Source organism: Lissotriton vulgaris, chromosome 3_1, assembly GCF_964263255.1.
Source record: "Lissotriton vulgaris chromosome 3_1, aLisVul1.2, whole genome shotgun sequence".
Classification (NCBI taxonomy): domain Eukaryota; kingdom Metazoa; phylum Chordata; class Amphibia; order Caudata; family Salamandridae; genus Lissotriton; species Lissotriton vulgaris.
The window spans coordinates 1835012636-1835034440 of NC_141689.1; the positions used below are offsets into that span (position 1 = coordinate 1835012636).

Consider the following 21805-nt stretch of genomic DNA (forward strand, 5'->3'; position numbering starts at 1 on the left):
TGTTATTTGAGTAAGGGTTGGGGGGCCAAATATGTTGTTCTTCTAATTGGCCAACGTACAGATACGCTAAGCTGGGCACAAACGTGCTGCTCATTGATGTACTGTGGTTTTGAAGATATAATTGGTCCTCAAACCTAAAGAAATTTTCTGTGAGGGCTAGGTGCATCACCATGATCACCTAGCTCACCGGGGCGTCCCGGGTCCAATTTTCTCGATTTAGAAGGGTTTCAATAACTGGGATACTTTCCTCTTGCGGGATACTGGTGTATAGTGCTTCGACGTCTTAGCACCTCAAGATGTTATGCGCAGGGTCATATGTAACGTTTGTTAGTAAATTGAGCAGATGTTTTGTGTCCTGTAAATATGAACTGATAGAGTGACTAGAGGGCGGAGGAACCAATCAGTATATTTGGAAAGGGGTTCTAAAAGAGACCCTATCCCTGACACGATAGGTCTGCCTGGAGGTGGTGTTTTACGTTTATGTATTTTGGGTATTGTGTAGAACACTGGAACTCTATGGTCATCAGGGTTCAGGAACTCATGTTCTTTTTTAGTGATCCATTCTCGGTCCAGTGCTTCTGTGGTCAGTGTATTTATATTTTTTTGAAGCCGTGCCGTGGGTTCTCTATTGATTTGTTTGTAGTATCTAGTATCAGCCAGAAGGCTCATACAGGCTGTTCTGTATGCTGCGGAGCTCTGTATTACTGTGGCTCCCCCTTAGTCCGCTGGCTTGATAGTGATATTGGTTCATATACTCAAAGTTTTTAAGGCCTCTCTCTCTATTTTTTCCACTATTGGTAGTTCAGGATCTGTCCTTAACATTTAACCAGTTCAAATGGTTAAGTAATCAGGGGAGTACTTTTTGTGAAACACAGGATGGTGCACTCCCCTCTTGAGTTCCTCTCAGCCCTTCAAAGAGCGATAGATTGCTCTCTCTATATTTGTGTATCACGTTTTGAGCAGCGCACAGTTGTGGGGCGTCCCATCATAAAATTGGTTCAAAATTTTGAACCTGAAAAATAGTGACCGTGTATCTGTGGAATTTCCGTACTTGTCCACTCACCACACACTGTAAATTTTTAATAGCCTACCCTCGCCATATCCCGTTTACCTTTCACCATGAGCACACCAGGATCAGTCACTGCATCGGAGACCCTTTGATTAGGGTACTTGGATGAAATTGCATCAGCCATCCTGGCTGGCCTATCATTATTACCAGACACAAATATAAATCAAAGTCTGAGCCAAGCACAGAACTAGGACGAACTAAAGGAACTTAAACATGCCCAGATGAAGATCCTGCTTCATGGGCAATTTTAACTGAATACCTTCGGGGAAATGCAGCACCTAAGGGCCTTCTAGTTAGTAACGCCCCAAGGATTTTTCTGGATGACCCACAGTTCAAAATAGAATGGTTACTGATTGCGTGATGGTGTAAACGCGATTGGCTGATCCTTATTATTAACACCTCAAAACGTCTCTCAGAAGCTATCCTGGTCAAGATCAAAACCAGTGAGGACGCACTGATGACAGTAATAAAGATCACACTCTATAAGAAAAAACTGGAGGAGGTGAACAAAGAGATCAGGGACACAAGGACTTTCTAATGCAGAGTAAGGTTAACAAGCTACAAAAAGACCTAAAAAAGTTTGCCCATGAAAAAGTTTATCCCTACATAAAAGACAACTACAAAGGCCAAGACAATTCAGAATCTGGATCTTCATACCAAGGTGACTCTAGCAACTCAGAATCTGAACAGGATGGCTGGTCTAGTGATGGTTCAAGCAAGAGCTGGAGAGGCAGACCCAAGAAACCAAGAAGAGGGAACTACAACCAAGGTTATCAACCACCCCAGATGTACCCATGGCCCAGTCCGTTTTGCCCAGGTGTCAGAAAGAAGACCAGTGGGGTATCCGGTGAAGCACGGGTGCGTGCGAGTTTCAAATTATGCGGCTGAGTCGCCCTCGCTACTCTGGCGTCCTAATCCGGAACATCTGCAATGTTCCGGATTTGGTCGCCAGAGTAGCGAGGGCGACCCCCACCGGTCTTCTTTCTGACACCTCGCTATACTACACGTGAAGCACAGGCATGATATTTTCGCCTGTTATCATACATTTCTTGCTATCTGGCGTACCGTTTTGAATATAGAAGATACTGCCTACAGGCTTTTTATTGGGTCTCTACCTATCCTTAATTACCTACTGTTAAAACTGAACTTGGTTACCCTTCCGGGTTGGAATTATCATCGGAACTGGGCCTTTCTCACTTTGGATCCAGCCATTGAGCCCTGAGGAGTTGTAGAAATTGTTTATGTCTACAACGAAACACATGTCGGCTGGCTGTGTATTATCTGTACCCGATGACCTATTAAAAAGGGAGAATATCAACTCCAGAACAGACGTGGGATGTTTTTCTTCATCGCTATAACATTTACTTGACACATTGTGGTTTTACTTGTCTGGAGTGCGCAGGACTTTTGGTTTATAAAGGATTATTCTTCCAGCCCAACTACAATCAAAACAGTTTTTTTAGGACAGAGCAGAAGGAGAGGAAGACGTGGCAGAAGGAACAACACAAACAAACAAGTACAAAGGGAGGACAACAGCACACCAGTGAGCACTCGGAGCATGACGATGGGCCCACAAGCAGGCACAAGTGCAACCCGGGACTAGTGGTGAACCTGACACTGAAGAAATAGCTGTCCTTGACAAGGCGATTCAGAAAAGGGGGTGGTGATGGACAGAGTATCTGAATTAAGCAGAACACTCCTACCCAGTCAATAGATCAGGGCTTGATCCATTACTGTTTTTTAGCTCACTGCACCATCCCAGCTCAGAACCTGGCTACATGCAAATTAGTCTGTCCCTGGCCCAGTGCATCATGGGAACAGGGTAGACCAAACTACCCAGCCAATTCTTTAACTGGAAAGGAAGCAAGCTTCCCGGGACCGGTTTCTGGCATTACAGCCGTCTTCGGCCCGGCTTGCTTGAATCCTGATGGTGCAGTAAGCAAGGGACTCATGTCTGAGCATACCCTTCCACGCTTATGGTGGACAAAACGATTCAGAAAAGGGGGTGGTGATGGACACACTATCTGAATTAAGCAGAACACTACTACCCAGTCAACAGATCAGGGCTTGATCCATCACCGTTTTTTAGCTCACTGCACCATCCCAGCTCAGAACCTGGCTACATGCAAATTAGTCTGTCCCTGGCCCAGTGCATCATGGGAACAGGGCAGACCAAACTACCAAGCCAATTCTTTAACTGGAAAGGAAACAAGCTTCCGGGGACCGGTTTCTGACATTACAGCCGTCTTCGGCCCGGCTTTCTTGAATCCTGATGGTGCAGTAAGCATGGGACTCATGTCTGAGCATACCCTTCCACGCTTATGGTGGACAAAACGATTCAGAAAAGGGGGTGGTGATGGACAGAGTATCTGAATTAAGCAGAACACTCCTACCCAGCCAACAGATCAGGGCTTGATCCATCACCATTTTTTAGCTCACTGCACCATCCCAGCTCTGAACCTGGCTACATGCAAATTAGTCTGTCCCTGGCCCAGTGCATCATGGGAACAGGGCAGACCAAACTACCAAGCCAATTCTTTAGCTGGAAAGGAAACAAGCTTCCGGGGACCGGTTTCTGGCATTACAGCCGTCTTCAGCCCGGCTTGCTTGAATCCTGATGGTGCAGTAAGCAAGGGACTCATGTCTGAGCATACCCTTCCACGCTTATGGTGGACAAAACGATTCAGAAAAGGGGGTGGTGATGGACAGAGTATCTGAATTAAGCAGAACACTCCTACCCAGTCAACAGATCAGGGCTTGATCCATCACCGTTTTTTAGCTCACTGCACCATCCCAGCTCAGAACCTGGCTGCATGCAAATTAGTCTGTCCCTGGCCCAGTGCATCGTGGGAACAGGGCAGACCAAACTACCAAGCCAATTCTTTAACTGGAAAGGAAACAAGCTTCCGGGGACCGGTTTCTGGCATTACAGCCGTCTTCGGCCCGGCTTGCTTGAATCCTGATGGTGCAGTAAGCATGGGACTCATGTCTGAGCATACCCTTCCACGCTTATGGTGGACAAAACGATTCAGAAAAGGGGGTGGTGATGGACAGAGTATCTGAATTAAGCAGAACACTCCTACCCAGTCAACAGATCAGGGCTTTATCCATCACCGTTTTTTAGCTCACTGCACCATCCCAGCTCAGAACCTGGCTACATGCAAATTAGTCTGTCCCTGGCCCAGTGCATCTTGGGAACAGGGCAGACCAAACTACCAAGCCAATTCTTTAACTGGAAAGGAAACAAGCTTCCGGGGACCGGTTTCTGGCATTACAGCAGTCTTCGGCCCGGCTTGCTTGAATCCTGATGGTCCAGTAAGCAAGGGACTCATGTCTGAGCATACCCTTTAACGCTTATGGTGGACAAAACGATTCAGAAAAGGGGGTGGTGATGGACAGAGTATCTGAATTAAGCAGAACACTCCTACCCAGTCAACAGATCAGGGCTTGATCCATCACCGTTTTTTAGCTCACTGCACCATCCCAGCTCAGAACCTGGCTACATGCAAATTAGTCTGTCCCTGGCCCAGTGCATCATGGGAACAGGGCAGACCAAACTACCAAGCCAATTCTTTAACTGGAAAGGAAACAAGCTTCCGGGGACTGGTTTCTGGCATTACAGCCGTCTTCGGCCCGGCTTGCTTGAATCCTGATGGTGCAGTAAGCAAGGGACTCATGTCTGAGCATACCCTTCCACGCTGGGACAGGAACAGACTAATTTGCATGTAGCCAGGTTCTGAGCTGGGATGGTGCAGTGAGCTAAAAAACGGTGATGGATCAAGCCCTAATCTTTGGACTGGGTAAGAGTGGTCTGCTTAATTCAGACACTCTGTTCATCACCACCCCCTTTTCTGAATCATTTTGTCCACCATAAGCGTGGAAGGGTATACTCAGATGTGAGTCCCTTGCTCATTGCACCATCAGGATTCAAGCAAGCCGGGCCGACGACGGCTGAAATGCCAGAAACCGGTCCCCGGAAGCTTGTTTCCTTCCCAGTATAAGAATTGGCTTGGTAGTTTGGTTTGCCCTGTTCCCATCATGCACTGGGACAGGAACAGACTAATTTGCATGTAGCCAGGTTCTGAGCTGGGATGGTGCAGGGAGCTAAAAAACGGTGATGGATCAAGCCCTGATCTTTGGACTGGGTAAGAGTGGTATGCTTAATTCAGACACTCTGTTCATCACCACCCCCTTTTCTGAATCAGTCCTTGACAAGGGCCTTGGATTCGTACCGACTACATATTTGGACACGTTACAGATATGCTGTGAATTGAGTAAGTTCTTCCGAAAAATACAGATAAAACATTCTTCATGGACAAGGAGACACCAGTAGATGACCATAATCATACCACCATACGCCTGAAATCCAACTTCTTTCCACCAACATCCTTAATGCCCCCAGAGGTTATTGCCTTTGAGGAGGGCGTATCTAAGGAGGTTGAAGAATTGCCTATCAGAAGAGGCACATAAGATAATCTCAGTAAAAAGAGAGAGAGAGGCCTTAAAATCTTTGAGTACAAGAACCAATATCATTATCAAGCCAGCGGAAAAGGGGAGAGCCACAGTAATACAGAGCTCCACGGCATACAGAACGGCCTGTATGAGCCTTTTGGCTGATACTAGATACTACAAACAAATCAATAGAGATCCCACAGCACGGCTTAAAAAACTATAAATACACTGACCATGGAAGCACTGGACCAAGAATGGATCACTAAAAACGAACATGAGTTCCTGAACCCTGATGACCCGAGAGTTCCAGTGTTCTACACAATACCCAAAATACATAAAGGTAAAACACCACCCCCAGGAAGACCTATCGTGTCAGGGATAGGGTCTCTTTTAGAACCCCTTTCCAAATATACTGATTGGTTCCTCCGCCCTCTAGTCACTCTGATCAGGTCATATGTACAGGACACAAAACATATGCTCAATTTACTAACAGACATCACATATGACCCTGCGCATAACATCTTGGTGTGCTTAGACTTTGAAGCACTATAAACCAGTATCCCGCAAGAAGAAAGTATTCGGGTTATTGAAACTCTACTAAATCAAGAATTTTGGACCTGGGACGCACCGGTAAGCTGGATGACCACGTTGATGCGCATAGCCCTCATAGAAAATTTCTTTAGGTTTGAGGACCAATTCTATCTACAGGTCAACAATACATCAATAGGCAGCACGTTTGCGCTCAGCATAGCATGTCTGTACGTTGGCCAATTGGAAGAGCAACATATTTGGGCCCCCAACCCTCACTCAAATAACATCAGTAAGTGGTGGATTGATGATATCCTGGTGATATGGAAAGGCGATTCAGTCACTCTTGGAAATCCATAAGTGTTTGAACGAATTAAACTCACAGTGTTCTGATTGAGAAGGGAAGCTCCCCAGCCATGAAGGCTCGGATCTGATTCTAAAACAAACTCTGGTTTTGAACCAAAGATTGCTTTTCCGTTCCACGCGTCTAGGTTCTCGAGCCACCAGGCTAGTTCCGAATTGGCTTCTTGAGCCAGACAGATCCGCTCTTCATACCAGTGGCATCTTAGGGCTCTCGCCTTAACCCTTTGGAGGGCCCAATAGTTGAGGGGACCGGGAAAGATGGCTTGGATGGAAGAGGAGAGGAGACCCAGAAGTCTGAGTAGCTCTCTCAGAGATAAGTCTTGCTGTTTCAAGACATGTCTTATTTCCTTCCTGATTTTGTTAATCTTTTTGGAAGGTAGTTAAAGGAGACATTTCAATGTGTCTTCTGTGAAACCTAGGAACTCGAGAGATCTGGAAGGGGTCAGAATTGATTAATCTTTGTTTGTGATGAATACTAAACTTTCTAAGAGATCCATCACAGTCTTCAGGTCTTTGGCTTGTTGTGAAGGATCTTGCGACATTATAGAAATGTCGTCTAAGTAAATGATTGAACTAATGCCCCTAATTCTTAGAGATGAGGCAACAGCTCTCATGACTTTGGTGAAGCACCAAGAGGCAGAGGAGAGTTGGAAGGGGAGATCCTGAAATTGGTAAAGTTGATTTTTCAAGACAAACGGAAGAATGGGTTGGTGGGATTCGGCCATCGGAATGGTGAAGTAAGCCTCCTTTAGGTCCAGTTGGACTAGCCAGTCTCCCTCTAGAAGCAAATTGCTTAAGAGATGGATGCCCTCCATCGTGAAGTGTCTATAAAACAAATATTTGGTTAGTTCTCTTAAGTTTATGACAGGTCTCCAACCTTTGTCTTTCTTTTTTACATGAAAGAGTGTGCTTATAAATCTTAAAGTTTCTAATGGTACCTCTATTATGGCTCCTTTCTAAAGCATACAGGGGATCTCCTCCTCTATTTTTTTTTGTTGCTCTGGAGAGAGAGGCATGTCTCTCGGGAAAGAAGTTTGTAAAGGTATGTGAGTAAAATCTTTCATAAACCCATTGACAGTGTATAAGACCCAAGGATCTTGAGTGATCAATCTCAAAGTGTGAAGGAAGTATTTGAGTCTGCCACACACTTTTTGGAGGAAAGAAAGAGAAGGGAGAGTGTACTCACTTGCTGGGTTGTTTGAGATGGAGGTCCCATGGGATCTAAATCCTCTGATGCGTTGGCCTCTACCTCTCCGGGGTAGAATTGAGGCACGTTGTACTGCTGATACCCTCTTCCGAAACCACAGGATCTTGGAAATGGCCTTTGATTGAAGCGGCTGGAAGAGAGGCCCGTCTTTTGGCCTGCCCAAAAAGGTTAGGATTGAAAACTCTGTGCATATTTTGCTGTGCCTTGTCCAGGGCGGTGAAAGTGGAGACTTATTTCCCCAAGGATTTAATGAGGTCTTTTCCAAAGAGTAAACCTTTTGGGTTTTGCAAGGTTTCTTTAGCCGCCATGTCAGTTAGTTTTGGATTTATTTTAGTCAAAACGACTCTTTATATTTCTGCATTAATGCTAGCGTTGGCATTACCCAGTAGAATTAATGCTCGCTGGCTCCATCTTCTGATGAGATTGGTGTTGAGAGGGGTGCTATTGATATGGCTGTCTTCTGCAGAATCCGGGATTCTGGCTAATGGTCCCAGTACGTCGAGAAGACGGTCTTGGCACCCTTTCAGGGATTTTTCCATCCCTTTTCATGGATCACGTCCAAGTTTGAATAGGAATTTAATAAGTTCAGGGTCCAAATTGGGGGTATAGCAGGTTTTATCCTCGATAGAAGGTCTTGAGCATTCAGCTCTAAGGATGTTATGAGTGTCCCTTTCAAAGAGCTTTCTTAGCCATTTTTTATGAATTTTGCAAAATGGTACTCAGGGAACTACTCTGAACTTCTTGAGTGTTTCAGATTTAATGGGGAAAACATTTCTTCACCTACGGGGTCAAGGATTATGTCCTTAATGGATGATGGGAGTTCCTCTTCTGGATTGTAAAATTCTTGATCATCTTCATCACAATCAAGGACATACTCATCAGATGTGTCTGAGGATTCTAATCATTAGATTTGTCATCACCCATATTGTAAAGAGCATTATGATGTTTTGTACCGCTAGGAATACAGAGATGTTTCATGCCGCTAAGGACACCCAGATAAGTTGTGCCGATAGGGACACCATGGGAGTTCGAGGTGCGAGGACCTCCATTAGAAGTTGAGGTGCTAAGACCTCCCTGAATTGATGAGGTGCTTGGACCGCCTACATTGCTCTTATCAATGTTTTTACTTTTCTTAAGTCATTTACCCCTTTAATTCAGTAATGTTGTCAGAGCAGGGGTTTGCAATTTCTGAGATTTCGTCCTCATCAGGGATTGACCTTTTAGAGGACATGATCTCACTTAAGGTCTCAATCATGCAGGACCTCAATTCCTTATGAAGGATTTTTTGCAGAGCTTCATTGTCTAGGTTAGGAGTAGGGGCAGAAGCCTCGTCAGAGTCAGACATGGTATATAGGAAATGTTAACTTGTAAAAAGTGGTATAGCCCTTTAATGAAAATATAATTAGGGAGGATTTCCCTTAATGATAGTGACAAGGTTTATAGATGAAGCAATGTCAACAGAATAATTCCTCTCTTATTATAATTAATTTTGTTATAGAATGTTGAAAAGGCCAGTTAAATTAGGACTGCTGAAACTCCTTTTTTTAACTTTATGAATAAGGTTGTAAAACAATAACTACTTGCAGTGATACAAAGAGCAGCAGCTGATCGCCTTAGCGCTGAGTAACTGACACTCTTGCGATCAGCTGCTGTTGCTAAGATAAAATCCGGCCTCGAGCGCGATCGTGAACATTCAGCTGGAGGCCAGGAGACTGCGTTATGAGTAAAGGCACATAGCAACAGTTGTACGAAGCATCACCGTTGCTAACGTGCCTTCCTCTATTCCAACGAGAGATGCAGAGCAGCGTTAGAGAGCACGGTCAGCATCGGGGGTGCATGGGCATGAAATCAGAAAAAATAAAAGGTAGCGATGCAGACCCGCGTTAGAGTGCGTGGCCTGCATCGGTGGAGAAAGGTAAAAAACGGGAGTTAAATGAAGACAGTAGGTAAGGTCATTATGGCATGAGGAAGTAGAACAAGGATGAAATTGAAGAATAATCGTTTACACAAAAAACAAAATAATAAGGTTTGATTAAACATCTAAAAATCTTTAAATATACTCAAACGTTAGAAATAGTACATAAGCTGAAACAAAAGGCAGGTTAATCGGGTCAGTCACGCAAGCATGGACCTAGGGAAGGGGGTGTAGGGAGATCTCCGTAAATTGGAGATCGGTATAGAGGCAGAAGGAAGGGCGGGTTAAGTTAAGCCACACACAAGGCAACTTCAAAATAGAGATAAAAATGAACAACGGTAATGAAGGAAAATGAACTTATCTGCTTGGAGACACATTGAAAAGAGGCAGATTGTTGATGGCTCATGCCTTTTATGTGTTGTTATTGTTCTATCTGGAACCTTTTAATATTGTGATGTAAGCGGCTGCTTGGACTGAATTAAAGGAATAATGCATAATGGGAGTCTCCGTGTCTTTAATGAAATCCAGATTCTCTAGTCATGGTAATATGAGAATGGCAATTTCCAAAGATCAAAAACAACCCACCAACTAACACTCTGGAGTCAGCCACCAGTGACTGGCCATTACCCATGCGGTTTGTGTGTGGTATGTCCCTTTACGGAACATGCAAAAGAAATAGACCTCGGTATGCACCACGCATGGGAGCAACGGTCACACACCAATTGCAATAGTGACAAAGTAATTTATTTGATCAAATGCCCATGCCAATTTTTGTACGTGGGCATGACAGGGAGAAAAATGAAGGTGCGTATAAGTGAACATAGAAGCACCATCAGAAGGGCAATCTCAGCAACCAGGCTGACAGCTCACTATGTTGAGAAGAAACACACTGACATGGACCTGTGGTGGACAGTAATTGAAAAAGTCAAGGGTGGGTGATGGTGACATCACCAGAAGACTCCTAGAACGAGAACAATGATGGGTTTATAGATTCAAAACCCATATCTCTGGATTGAATGATTCTATACCATGGAATCAACTCAACAGAAATAGGTCAATCAGCGTACATGACCGTACACATGTGAAAAAACCCTCCATGGCTGTATATCAACATTAACACACCATATCGTGGTACAGTGCTTATTTGAGATGATATCTACAACAATGGGTTAAGTAATTAAGACTAGTGTCTACTATCCCAGACTCGGTCCCAGTAAGCACCTCATCACTACTGAGAAAGAAAAGCCTGGTTTACCAATTAAAGGTCTTAGCACCACGACCACACGCACAGTTTTACACTGTGATACTGCCAGCAACAAGCATAGACTGGTACATAACCCGACATCCCCGTGCCATAATAACCTGGCCCATTATAAAATAAGAGGCACATGTTTATTCTATACTGATACCAAAAAGAATATAAGGGGCGTTTACACTGAATAACAGAGAGAGCGTATGCAGTTAACAAGAGGGACGCCTACCAAAATGGAAATACATTAAACACAGGAACTACATTTCCCATCACATCCATAATAACAACTACAGTTCCCAAAAGGTATTACCAAAATGGGAATAAATTAAGTATGGTAACTACGTTTCCCAACACTTCCATGACAACAACTACAATTACCTTGACCCCGGGATAACACCAAACACATGGTGTAATGGATCCTGACAGTGTCCGGTTATTCCGACAAGCGCGCTACAATAACTACAATTCCCTTCAATCCCTGTGTTTGCGTGATGACAGACCAATGCAACCCCGGAAGTAGGCGGGGCCACGAGTTTCCAACGAAGATGGATTCCTTTTTCAACGGCTGGTGCAGGTCACTAGTTGCTTTAAGCCGTTGGGACCCATACCAAATAGGATACACCACGGGGCAGGACCTTGATGGCGTGAGTAACTTTGAAAAAGATGCTGACTGAAGGTACGAGCGAACTCCGCTCCGAAATGGAGGAGTCCCGCCGCTAATACTCACCTTGTTCCTTTTTTCTTTTCCTTTCTTTTGTTTTGTCCCTCACCTTTTGCTCAAACTACGATTTTGTGCTGGCTTTTTGCACTATCATGGCAAAAACAGTGTGTGACTACAGGCCCATCCCTTTGTAATGTGAGATCCCACGTGGAATATAACCTCTCCCAAAATGGGGTAAGGAATGCTAGTTTTTAATACTGGTTGGATGAGTTTCACAGCGTTTTTTTATGAACAGGTGTGAATATGAGCGAATGACACAAATGTCTCATTAATGTTCAGCACACACTAGTTTGTGAGTAATGACAGTATGCGACAAATTGCCCCCACTACACGGGTGGAGCACCGATCTGAGTGTGTTTAAGACAAACAGAAGTGCATCACACAAACACTCTAAAAGATCTACTGAATATTTTGTTTGTCACCTTCGAGCCATTAACGCCTTAACCACGGTGGCAATTCCGCCGCGGTGTGGGCGTTCCAAAGGGTGGGTGGGGCTGCGACGGCCAACGGTCATTCGCAGCATCAGGGAGGGAGTGCTCCCGTCGGCCGTTGGCCGATGGGAGCATGGAACGGGTTAAGACACAAGGGTAGCAGCATAATGTGCAACTATAGGTGCCATATGAACACACATACAATGGTGGTTTTGTTGTTTCTATGTCTTTCTACAGATGGAGTGATCAAATATAACTAAAAGTCTAAATGCTTTACAATTAAGGAGCAGCTACCTGCCCTTATCATAAATAGTATAGGGAAATTCACGTACTACAGTAAATCCAGGGGGTTACAGTTATCGCCCTGAAGAAAGTCCAGCACACTACATGGGACATAAGTGGACTGAAACATGTTGGCAATGGGGTCTTAGGACCATAATATCCCACATGACCCATTTTCTTCCTTTTTAATATCCCTGTCAGATCCAAGAATAAAGGGAAACTGGGATTTGGCAGCAGAATTTTAATCTTTATCCCCCCTGGCCAAAATATCTTTCTAAGAGCTCCCTGAAATACGGTCGAGCCCACCCTGACTTTTAGGCGTCAGGGTGTCCCGATGATGAAGCATGACACCACTAGGGTGTGTGAGGGAATATAAAACAAAAGGACATGCCTCCTTTCCAACTTCCTAGTGGCAAATTATCCACAGCTTTGCATAGGGGTTTTCCACTGTCCTAAACATTCAACCTCGTTCAAATTGGTAAGTAACCAGGGGAGTACTTTTTGTGAAACAGTGTTACAACACAGGAGGGTGCACTCTTCTCTTGAGTTCCTCTCGGCCCTTAAAAGAGCGAGAGATCTCTTTTGCTATATTTGTGTATCACATATCTGACTACACAGCCATGCTTTGTCGCCTTACCCAGTCACATTCAAGGAGGGATAGATAATGATCTGTGGCATTTTCATTGTTTGATTTGAGGTGTGAAAACTAATAATCCATGTATGCGCATAGATTTGTGACTTTTGGTACTTCTATAATGAATTGTCAACATAATTTCACAACTTCATGAACTTGTTTTACTAATTTCACATATTTTAATTGTTCCAACCCAGATGCTAGCTCATAATCACGCACTGCTGTTTGAGGCCACTGAGGAACATGATTGGCAAGATTGCTCAAGGTAACAGATGGCAGTATTATATCCTCATTTATAAATAAATGAAAGCCTCAAAACATTTCAAAGTTATCAGCAGAGTCACATTCACAAATCCTTGGTTGAGGCTGGAAGGGGGCCCCCGATATCCACCCATATTGGTAAAGGAACTGTTTTACATAATTAATCTGTAAAGCAAGTGTCATGAGAATATTCCTGAATTCGCTCAACTGCTACATAAGAATTGAAATGACACAGCAATGTCAGTGCACAGGGGTGCACAATACAAATAAAGCACGTTTGTCCAATGTGTGTATTGCACCTTCACCTTTCCCTCTTGGCTGTCATTTGGCTGATCTTCACTGTGAAGGGGAAGAAGGGCCATGGATAATGCAGACAGTAGCATTCCTTACTGAACAACCATTGGCAAAGTCTAACAGGTCAGGTGTTTACTGACAGCCTTTTGCTTTGTCAGTGCTTGCTTTATCACGGCTTTTGTAAAAACATTTTGCTGGGAGAGGTTATTAGGACTTCACTACTGTCTAAAAACAAAAATATATATATATATATTTTATCTCAAACAGCACACATTGCCATGGCAGTCCTTTGTGCTGAAGGGACTACTCTACTTGAGGATTTGCTCCTTAAGAAAGAGCAGAGTGCGTTCCTCACAGTGAAGTTAGCCAATGTCTAAAGTGGGCTGACCCACAGCCATAGGCTGTACACTGTAGAAGGAGGAAGAAAAATGTGCATGAAACAACAACACGCCAATCATTGAAGAGGGATGGCTGAAAGTCCCTATGAGAAAGTATATCTTTATCTATAATATTACCATAATGTAGGTTTATCAGGGTAGTAAAATCAAAAGATCTTGGCTAGCGTCAGATCTGAAAATTGGTTCCTGGTTTATGCTTGCACAAGGTAAGTTGGAACATGCAGACTATATGTCCAATTGCAAATATAATTTGTTAACTTGCAGACTATTATGTGTCCAATTACAAATATAATTCATGAATCGATGTGCTGTGTACAAAGTGCATTCATGTTTTCCGTTTTTTCGGTACATTTAGTGCCCACAGACTAGGTATATATCATTTCTGAACCTACTCTAATGCCATTTAACCTTACAAATCCAACACATATGTTTATGTATTTATTTATTTGCAGAGTTTTATACAGTGCTGGCTAGACCCGGAGGTATCAGAGCGCTTTACATGAGGATCAACAAGTTACAAGTTACAAAATTGCATCAGTTACAGGAGCAAGTATAACATAGGAGAAAAACAGTGATTAAAACAATAATGTGAGTTAGTTAGCGCATAGCACAGCCAATGGGGCATAGAAGGTAGAGGGGGAAAAGTTAAAAGGAGACCTAGGGCGGGAGGTCGGGTTAGGGAGAAGGACAGTAAGGGGGAACAAAGGAGCAGCAGCGATGAGGCTCGGACGAAAACCACCAAGGTAGAGGACCCAGGTTACTGGAACCGATAGCATTATCCAACAATGGCGGGATGCATAGAAATCAATCAATCAATCAAAGACATTTGTAGAGCGCACTACCTACCCATAGGGTCTCGAGGCGCTTGGAGGGGGGGGGGGGGGGCGTTACTGCTCAAACAGCCAGGTCTTGAGCTTCTTCCTGAAGGAGAGGTGATCTTGGGTCAGGCGCAGGTCGGCCGGGAGGGAGTTCCAGGTCTTGGCGGCCAGGTAGGAGAAGGACCTTCCTCCTGAGGTGGCTCTGCGGATGCGTGGGACGGCGGCGAGGGCGTGGCTGGCGGATCGGAGGTGGCGTTTGGGAGCGTAGAAGTTGATGCGGTTGTTGAGGTAGCTCGGGCCTTGGTCGTGGAGAGCTTTGTGTGCGTGGGTAAGGAGGCGGAAGGTGATTCTCTTGTTGACCGGGAGCCAGTGCAGGTCTCTTAGGTGTCCGGAGATGTGGCTGTGTCGTGGGATGTCGAGGATGAGTCTGGCTGAGGCGTTCTGGATGCGCTGGAGTCTCTTCTGGATCTTGGCGGTGGTTCCGGCGTAGAGTGCGTTGCCGTAGTCCAGTCGGCTGGTGACGAGGGCCTGGGTGACGGTCTTCCTGGTCTCTGTGGGGATCCACCAGAAGATCTTCCGAAGCATGCGCAGGATGTTGAAGCACGACGAGGAGACGGCGTTGACTTGCCTGGTCATGGAGAGGGAGGAGTCCAGGATGAAGCCCAGGTTGCGTGCGTGGTCCATCGGTTTGGGTGCGGTGCCCAGGGCGGGGGGCCACCAGGAGTCGTCCCAGGCGGAGGGCGAGGAGCCCAGGATGAGGACTTCCGTCTTGTCTGAGTTCAGCTTCAGGCGGCTCGTCGTCATCCACTCGGCTACCTCTCTCATCCCTTCGTGCAGGTTGGCTCTGGCGGCGGCGGGGTCGTTGGTCAGGGATAGGATCAGCTGGGTGTCGTCGGCGTAGGAGATTATGTTGAGGTTGTGTTGGCGTGCGATGGCCGCGAGGGGGCTCATGTAGACGTTGAAGAGAGTCGGGCTCAGTGAAGATCCTTGAGGGACGCCGCAGCTGACTTTGGTGGCCTCTGATTTGTACGGTGGTAGGCGGACTCTTTGAGTTCTTCCGTCGAGAAAGGAGACGATCCATTCCAGCGCCTTCCCCTGGATTCCGACGTTGCTGAGGCGTTGCACTAGGGTGCGGTGGCAGACCGTGTCGAAAGCCGCGGAGAGGTCAAGGAGGATGAGGGCCGCTGTTTCCCCGTTGTCCATCAGGGATCGGATGTCGTCCGTGGCGGCGATGAGGGCGGTCTCGGTGCTGTGGTTGGCACGGAATCCGGACTGCGATGGGTCGAGGGATCCGTTCGTCTCGAGGAAGCCGGCCAGCTGTTTGTTGACGGTCTTCTCGATGACTTTGGCTGGAAACGGGAGTAGAGAGATGGGGCGGTAATTCTTGAGTTCGGTGGGGTCTGCTGTAGGTTTTTTCAGTAGAGCGCTGAGTTCGGCGTGCTTCCAGCTTTAGGGGAAGGTGGCGGTGTCGAATGAGGTGTTGATGATGTCCCGCAGATGGGGTGCGATGACAGCGTCGGCTTTGTTGAAGACGTGGTGAGGGCAGGGGTCGGTCGGAGATCCGGAGTGGACGGAGTTTATCATGTGGACGGTGTCTTCGGTGTTGACCGGGGTCCAGGCGCAGAGGGTGGTGGTGGGTGGTGTTGCTGCGGTCGTGGCGTGCGTCGGTTGAGTGCTGAAGCTATTGTGTATGTCCGCGATCTTGTTGTGGAAGTAGGAGGCGAGGGAGTTGCAGAGGTCTTGCGAAGGGGTGATGTCGTTGTTTCCGGCGTTGGGGTTGGAGAGCTCTTTCACGATGTTGAAGAGTTCCTTGCAGAAATCAATACGAAAACCATAGGGTAACTGATTCTATGGCTCCACACAGGGCTGGAAGAGGGAGGCAGCCACAAGAACACAGGGAGAGGAGGCGAGGGGGGGAGAAACACAGTGGAGAGACGAAGAAAAACTAGGTCCAATGTCCGGCTGGGTAGGTGACCGCCGCAGGCTTGTAACCCACGCCAACCTTCTCTGTAGCGGCATACAACAGCTCCACTGAGCCTATGCCATGTTGCTCGGGCTCCACGGTCAGTATAACATATAAGGTTTCCGCCCAGGGGGCATTGTTACTTCCTCAGCCACTCTTATTTCAATTGTGGTCATTTTTTTTTATAGTTTTATTCCAGACTGAATCCAATGCTTAAGTCTAATGTGTTTATGTCTGATCTGGAGAACTTGCCTTTTGCCAAGAATCCCTGCACACCTTTCTTGAAGTCTGTCACACAGAAAATGTCTGTGCCTAAATTACAACTATAAGCCAAGTAGTTATCGCTTGTTTGGTGTCAAGTATGACACAACTTTGGGGAGCGGGAAAATGGCTTATATATGTTTAGGGAATAGGGATACATGCTTATCTGAAACAATGGGTTCGGGAATTTGCTCTTTCTAAAGCTAAAGCTACCTTAAACAATACAATGTTCGACTACATGAAGTCACGGACACGCTTCTGACACCCTTTAAACCTGCTCTGACCTGCATACTAGAATGCGTGCAATGTATCCTGACTTTTTAGAGGAATATTATTGGTTTATGTGTGTTTAAATCATCAGAAATAAATGTGGTTTAACAAAATACAGGCACTCAGACTAACCCCCGAAAAAGCTAATTTAATACACAGCATTGCGCAAAAATTTTGGGGTGCAGTACAACATTTGCAGGGATCTGTCTTTGATCCTTTGGTCACAGGTCCAAATTCCAGTAGATTCACATAACCTTTCGTCTTTTCGAGGAAAAAATGTGAGTGCCAATGAGTGAGCGAAAGAAAACATCAGTTATCTATCAATAGCGCCAAAAGACTTCTGCAGGATTGTCCGTGTGATTTACAAATGTATGTTATGTTATCTTATTTATAATGTCCTTGTTTTAATGCAATGTCCCACAGCACTATGAAATCGCAAGGAAAATATATTTGATTCATTCGCCTACCTGTTTATCCTGAAACATGATTCTTGTGTATTTTTGTGGTTTAGTGTAGCTTTAGCTTTAGAATCGGCCTTGGGGGAAGGTTGTGAGTAGGTTTCCTGCATCACTTGTTTACAGGAAGTGTTAACCTAAAATAAGAAATTAGTTTGCATTTAGTTCAAACAATTACAATCTTTGCTGCATGCTGGAACTTGTTTCTGTATGCACATTATCATTACATAATTTTCTTATGTTGGATAAGTTGGCCAGGTGGCATAAAGACGTAACACATTTCTGAAGACAAACAATTGTCATTGCTTGATCTGTGCGTGCATAAGGTTTGTATTAATTACTGTTTTATTATAACCTACTGGAACGCTTATTGTCCTTTTAATATTAGGCGTATGTACTTCTTTGTATGTGATTTTATGGTTATTTTTAAATGAGTTAATAAAGCCTACTACAACTATTCCCTGCGAAAATCAAAAAAACAAAAATAAGATTCTCAACACTTGATTTATATAGAATGAGAGGGAAGTCGTCAATTCAAGGGAGAAGACTTCACAGGCAGGATTTTACAACATTCACAGTAGGGATAGATTGACACATACAAGTTGCCATGTAAATCGGCAAATGTTTGGTAATCATATCCGGTACAGTGTACTCCAGTTCATGCCAACTTACTCAAAATGCTAACTACCTGTAATGGCGGCTGATGATAACTGATGATGAGAATCTGAGTGAGAGGTGTGGGTTCCAGCAGTGTTTTTTCACGGCAGTTTTCATTTCAATTAAAAATGTTATTCGGCAGACAATACAGCCATAAACGTGAACATACAAGGATAACATACATACATAATAATAAAATACATCCACAGTTGATAGTCATTAAAATTAGAACACACATAAATTAGGCTAAAACACTCTAGGTACAGTTTAGATAAAGTGCATGGTGGCCCGTGAACAAACGGAATCGACTTACAAGAGATTCCTCATCAGAAAGTCGCTGGAGGAAATGGTAAACTGGAATGCATTGTCTAATGTTCCTTAATTTCAAAAAGGGGCAAAAAAACCTCTTGGGTGCAATTCATAATATTTACAGAAAAAAAGGAAATGAACCATGATTGGTTGGCACCATTGTTGCACGGGCCAGTTCTAGTGTCTAAATCCGACTGATACATAATAGGGAAACAAAGAGGGTACTTTACTGTATCCGCTCTGAACCGGAACAGGAGAGAGTGCTCCCAATTCCTTCTTGGTTTCCACAGATATCTATCAGAGTTGTCCCGCGCATGTAACACCAAATAAGTTACAATAGTTATTTTCTGGGACTCGTCCCTAACACTCCTATCACACAATTGGGCTAACAATGAAGACACTATTTTTTTTTTTTTTATCAATGGCAGTGCATGTAGCTGTGTCATAAAATGCGTGAGTAAAACCAACCCCCTCTAGGGCCACTTTCACGAACGCCAACCAAGGTATTTGCAAGACCTTGTCACATGCCAAGCAATCAATGATTATAGCCCTTGTTAACGATGCTTGTTCATTGCGCCATATTGAAAGCCACAATAGTGGGGGTCTGGTTCGGAAAAAATCACTCAAATAGGACAGACCTAGATTACTATGACAAATAAGATGTGAGGTGGATGCAGGAACTGTCAAAATTGTCCTACGGAAAATATTCGTAGGATGCTCATGGGGTGCATTGTGTTGCATACATTTGTAGACTGGATACAACGACCACCACTAGAAGGACACAGGAGACAAAGAAGTGCGGCACTTGATCTAGAAAGTTTTGCCCTTCTTGGCAAAATATGCAAATATTATTTTCAACTGCCCAATCCTGAATTCTATTGTGGAGGACTCAACCGAGAATCTTTGCAGGTATGTCGATCATAGAGATTGGGGCTGTGAGCAGTCACCTTTTTCAAAAAATTGTGACTAAAGTGGAATTCGCCCAGGACCTTTGGATGGTAAAACATGTCAGACTATTAAAAATATTTGTTAAAAGGGGAGCTCATAGACCTGGATTGCATTTTATTAAATCAATAGGAACTCCGTCAAGGCCCAGGACTTACCCCCTGCACTCTATTTGATAGCTGCAGTGACTTACTCAAGGGAAACATTAAAAATTTGAAAAGAACAATCAGCCATACCAATTAAAAGTTGGGAATTAGGGTCAGTATCCGAATGAATATTAGCAAAGTGCTCATCCCACATGTCAGTTTCGATATGGCAACAAATAGTGTAGGATGTCTTATCTAAGGAGCACGTGGCGGACACAGCTTCCAAAAACAGTTTACTGTTCTTTAAAAAAGTTTTATCAGTTGAAGCCTCCCACTGTTGGGTGATAACTATATACATGCTATGTGCTATTTCAGCTTTATATTCTATTCACAAGAGGGCCACCTCGGCACGATTTCTGGGATTCTTAGCCAGAGCACCGCACAATAGTCAGTTGGCCAAGAAACACTCTTGATTAAACCACCACGGGCTTAGTGCCGCAGGCCTATGGAGCTTACTAAGAGACTTTCTAATCATATCACACAGACCTACAAAGTCACTAATTACCTCCTCCTGATGTCCGGGTTCTGCTAAACACCCCAACCTCAGATCAATTTTGTCTGCTACCACCTTCTTCAAAGAATGCACAGGATCAGACATTTTCCAGCACATTTGCAGATTGTCCGTGGATGGGCGTAGCGAGCTTAGACCAACATGTCGAATGTTATTACAATGGGATTGCGATTGCCAAAATGCGTGGCTACAGCAGGAGCATACAGCAACAGTTTTATCAAATTATAGAAAATAATAGTGTAATCTATCACTGAGGAGCAATTTCTCCCTCTATACCTGTGCGCCCCTATGTAATGTGAACCCCTACTCTTTCCATTAAGCAAATCGGAGCAATCAAGTAATACCTCCAACTCCCTACCCCTTGTATCCCCACCCACATCATCATTTGTGGTGGAATATTTATTCTTGGTAGGGTGTTTGGCATTAAAATCTCCCGCTAGGCAGACATACAATTGGTGTCCCGAATTTACTTTCTACTCCAGAGAGAAGGAAATGTAATCGAACACAACAGGAAATTCTTATTTGGGACGTTAACAAAATAGTTGTTATAAAAATTGCTAAGGTATAAATTCAGGTTGCCATTGTATAATACTACTTGGAGTTACTTTCCATTTATTTTCCAGAGGCTGTGTGCGGCCCTCAAGCAGCAAATTATTCCAAATGGATAATCCGCCAGATGAGCGCCCATCGAGGGAACTGCAGATTGGGCGAAACATACAAATGCTTCGTAGGAAATGGGATCAGTCTCCCACGTTTCCTGGAACAATACCATGTCACAAGTGCCTAGGAGCGCTTGCCACTCAATGAGTAAAATCTTAGATCACTTGGCAGCAATGTTCCTACTCAAAAGTGATAGTGGGCAGGGTTGCTCTGCAACAGATACAACTTTAACAGCATCATTTAAATTACATGGTTTATAGCAAGGAGCTATACAGACCAACTTTGCCGGGGCTATCTGATCAGATGGGCAAAAGACATCCACAGCCCCACGCCTTACTGCCGGAACACCCAGCACATCTGACCTGGGCACACCCTGTCAGTCAACCTCACTAAATCAGTGAGCGGGGAATACCTATTGCTGGTTAAGATTCCCCATAAAGCCTCTGGGTGGTAATCGTGTGGCAAGGTATGAGCTATTGGTTGAGGTGGGGGTCTATAAAAGTAGCCCAGGGGAAGCGTGACAATGTATGATTTTGTATGCACCCTCAATACATTTGGATGTAACGATTTGCCCACAGTATTGGGCCGCAAAAAATTAATTATGATACAATTACCGGGCATGTCTTTCGGAACAGTCACAATCAACTAATCTGTCAGACCATTAAGATATCATTTCCATCTTGCGCCTTAAAGTTTCTATTGGCTCCAAGCCAATGAGTCAACTTATTCCGGGATTACTCCCAAGATCTGGTTTGGCCGTTCTTTAGTGGGGGCATCCCTGCCAAAACCAGAACATTTGGGGACCCCCCTGGGGGAAGATTTAAAACAGTGATACTGGGTCTTGCTTCCAACTAGGGTAGTTTTCAGCTTATTCAAGGCACTGTAGCAGGATGACAAGGCGTTGCCATAAGATTGCTCGCACCAGAGCTTCCCTCCCCCACTCCCAAAGTGGTGTGAGAGTTGATGTTCCTTTTGAAGTGTTTGCCATATCTGGTATTTGGCT

At 44.7% G+C, this 21805-nt stretch overlaps 1 protein-coding gene across 1 annotated transcript in view; it reads right to left on the reverse strand.

Annotated features, from left to right (window-relative positions):
* The window catches only part of IQCM (IQ motif containing M), a 1006762-nt gene that overhangs the window by 662897 nt on the left and 322060 nt on the right, over window positions 1-21805 (reverse strand). The window contains exon 8 of the mRNA XM_086963810.1: window positions 17587-17711. Within this exon, the coding sequence (XP_086819936.1) occupies window positions 17587-17711 (125 nt within the window). The remainder of the gene's footprint in view (window positions 1-17586; window positions 17712-21805) is intronic.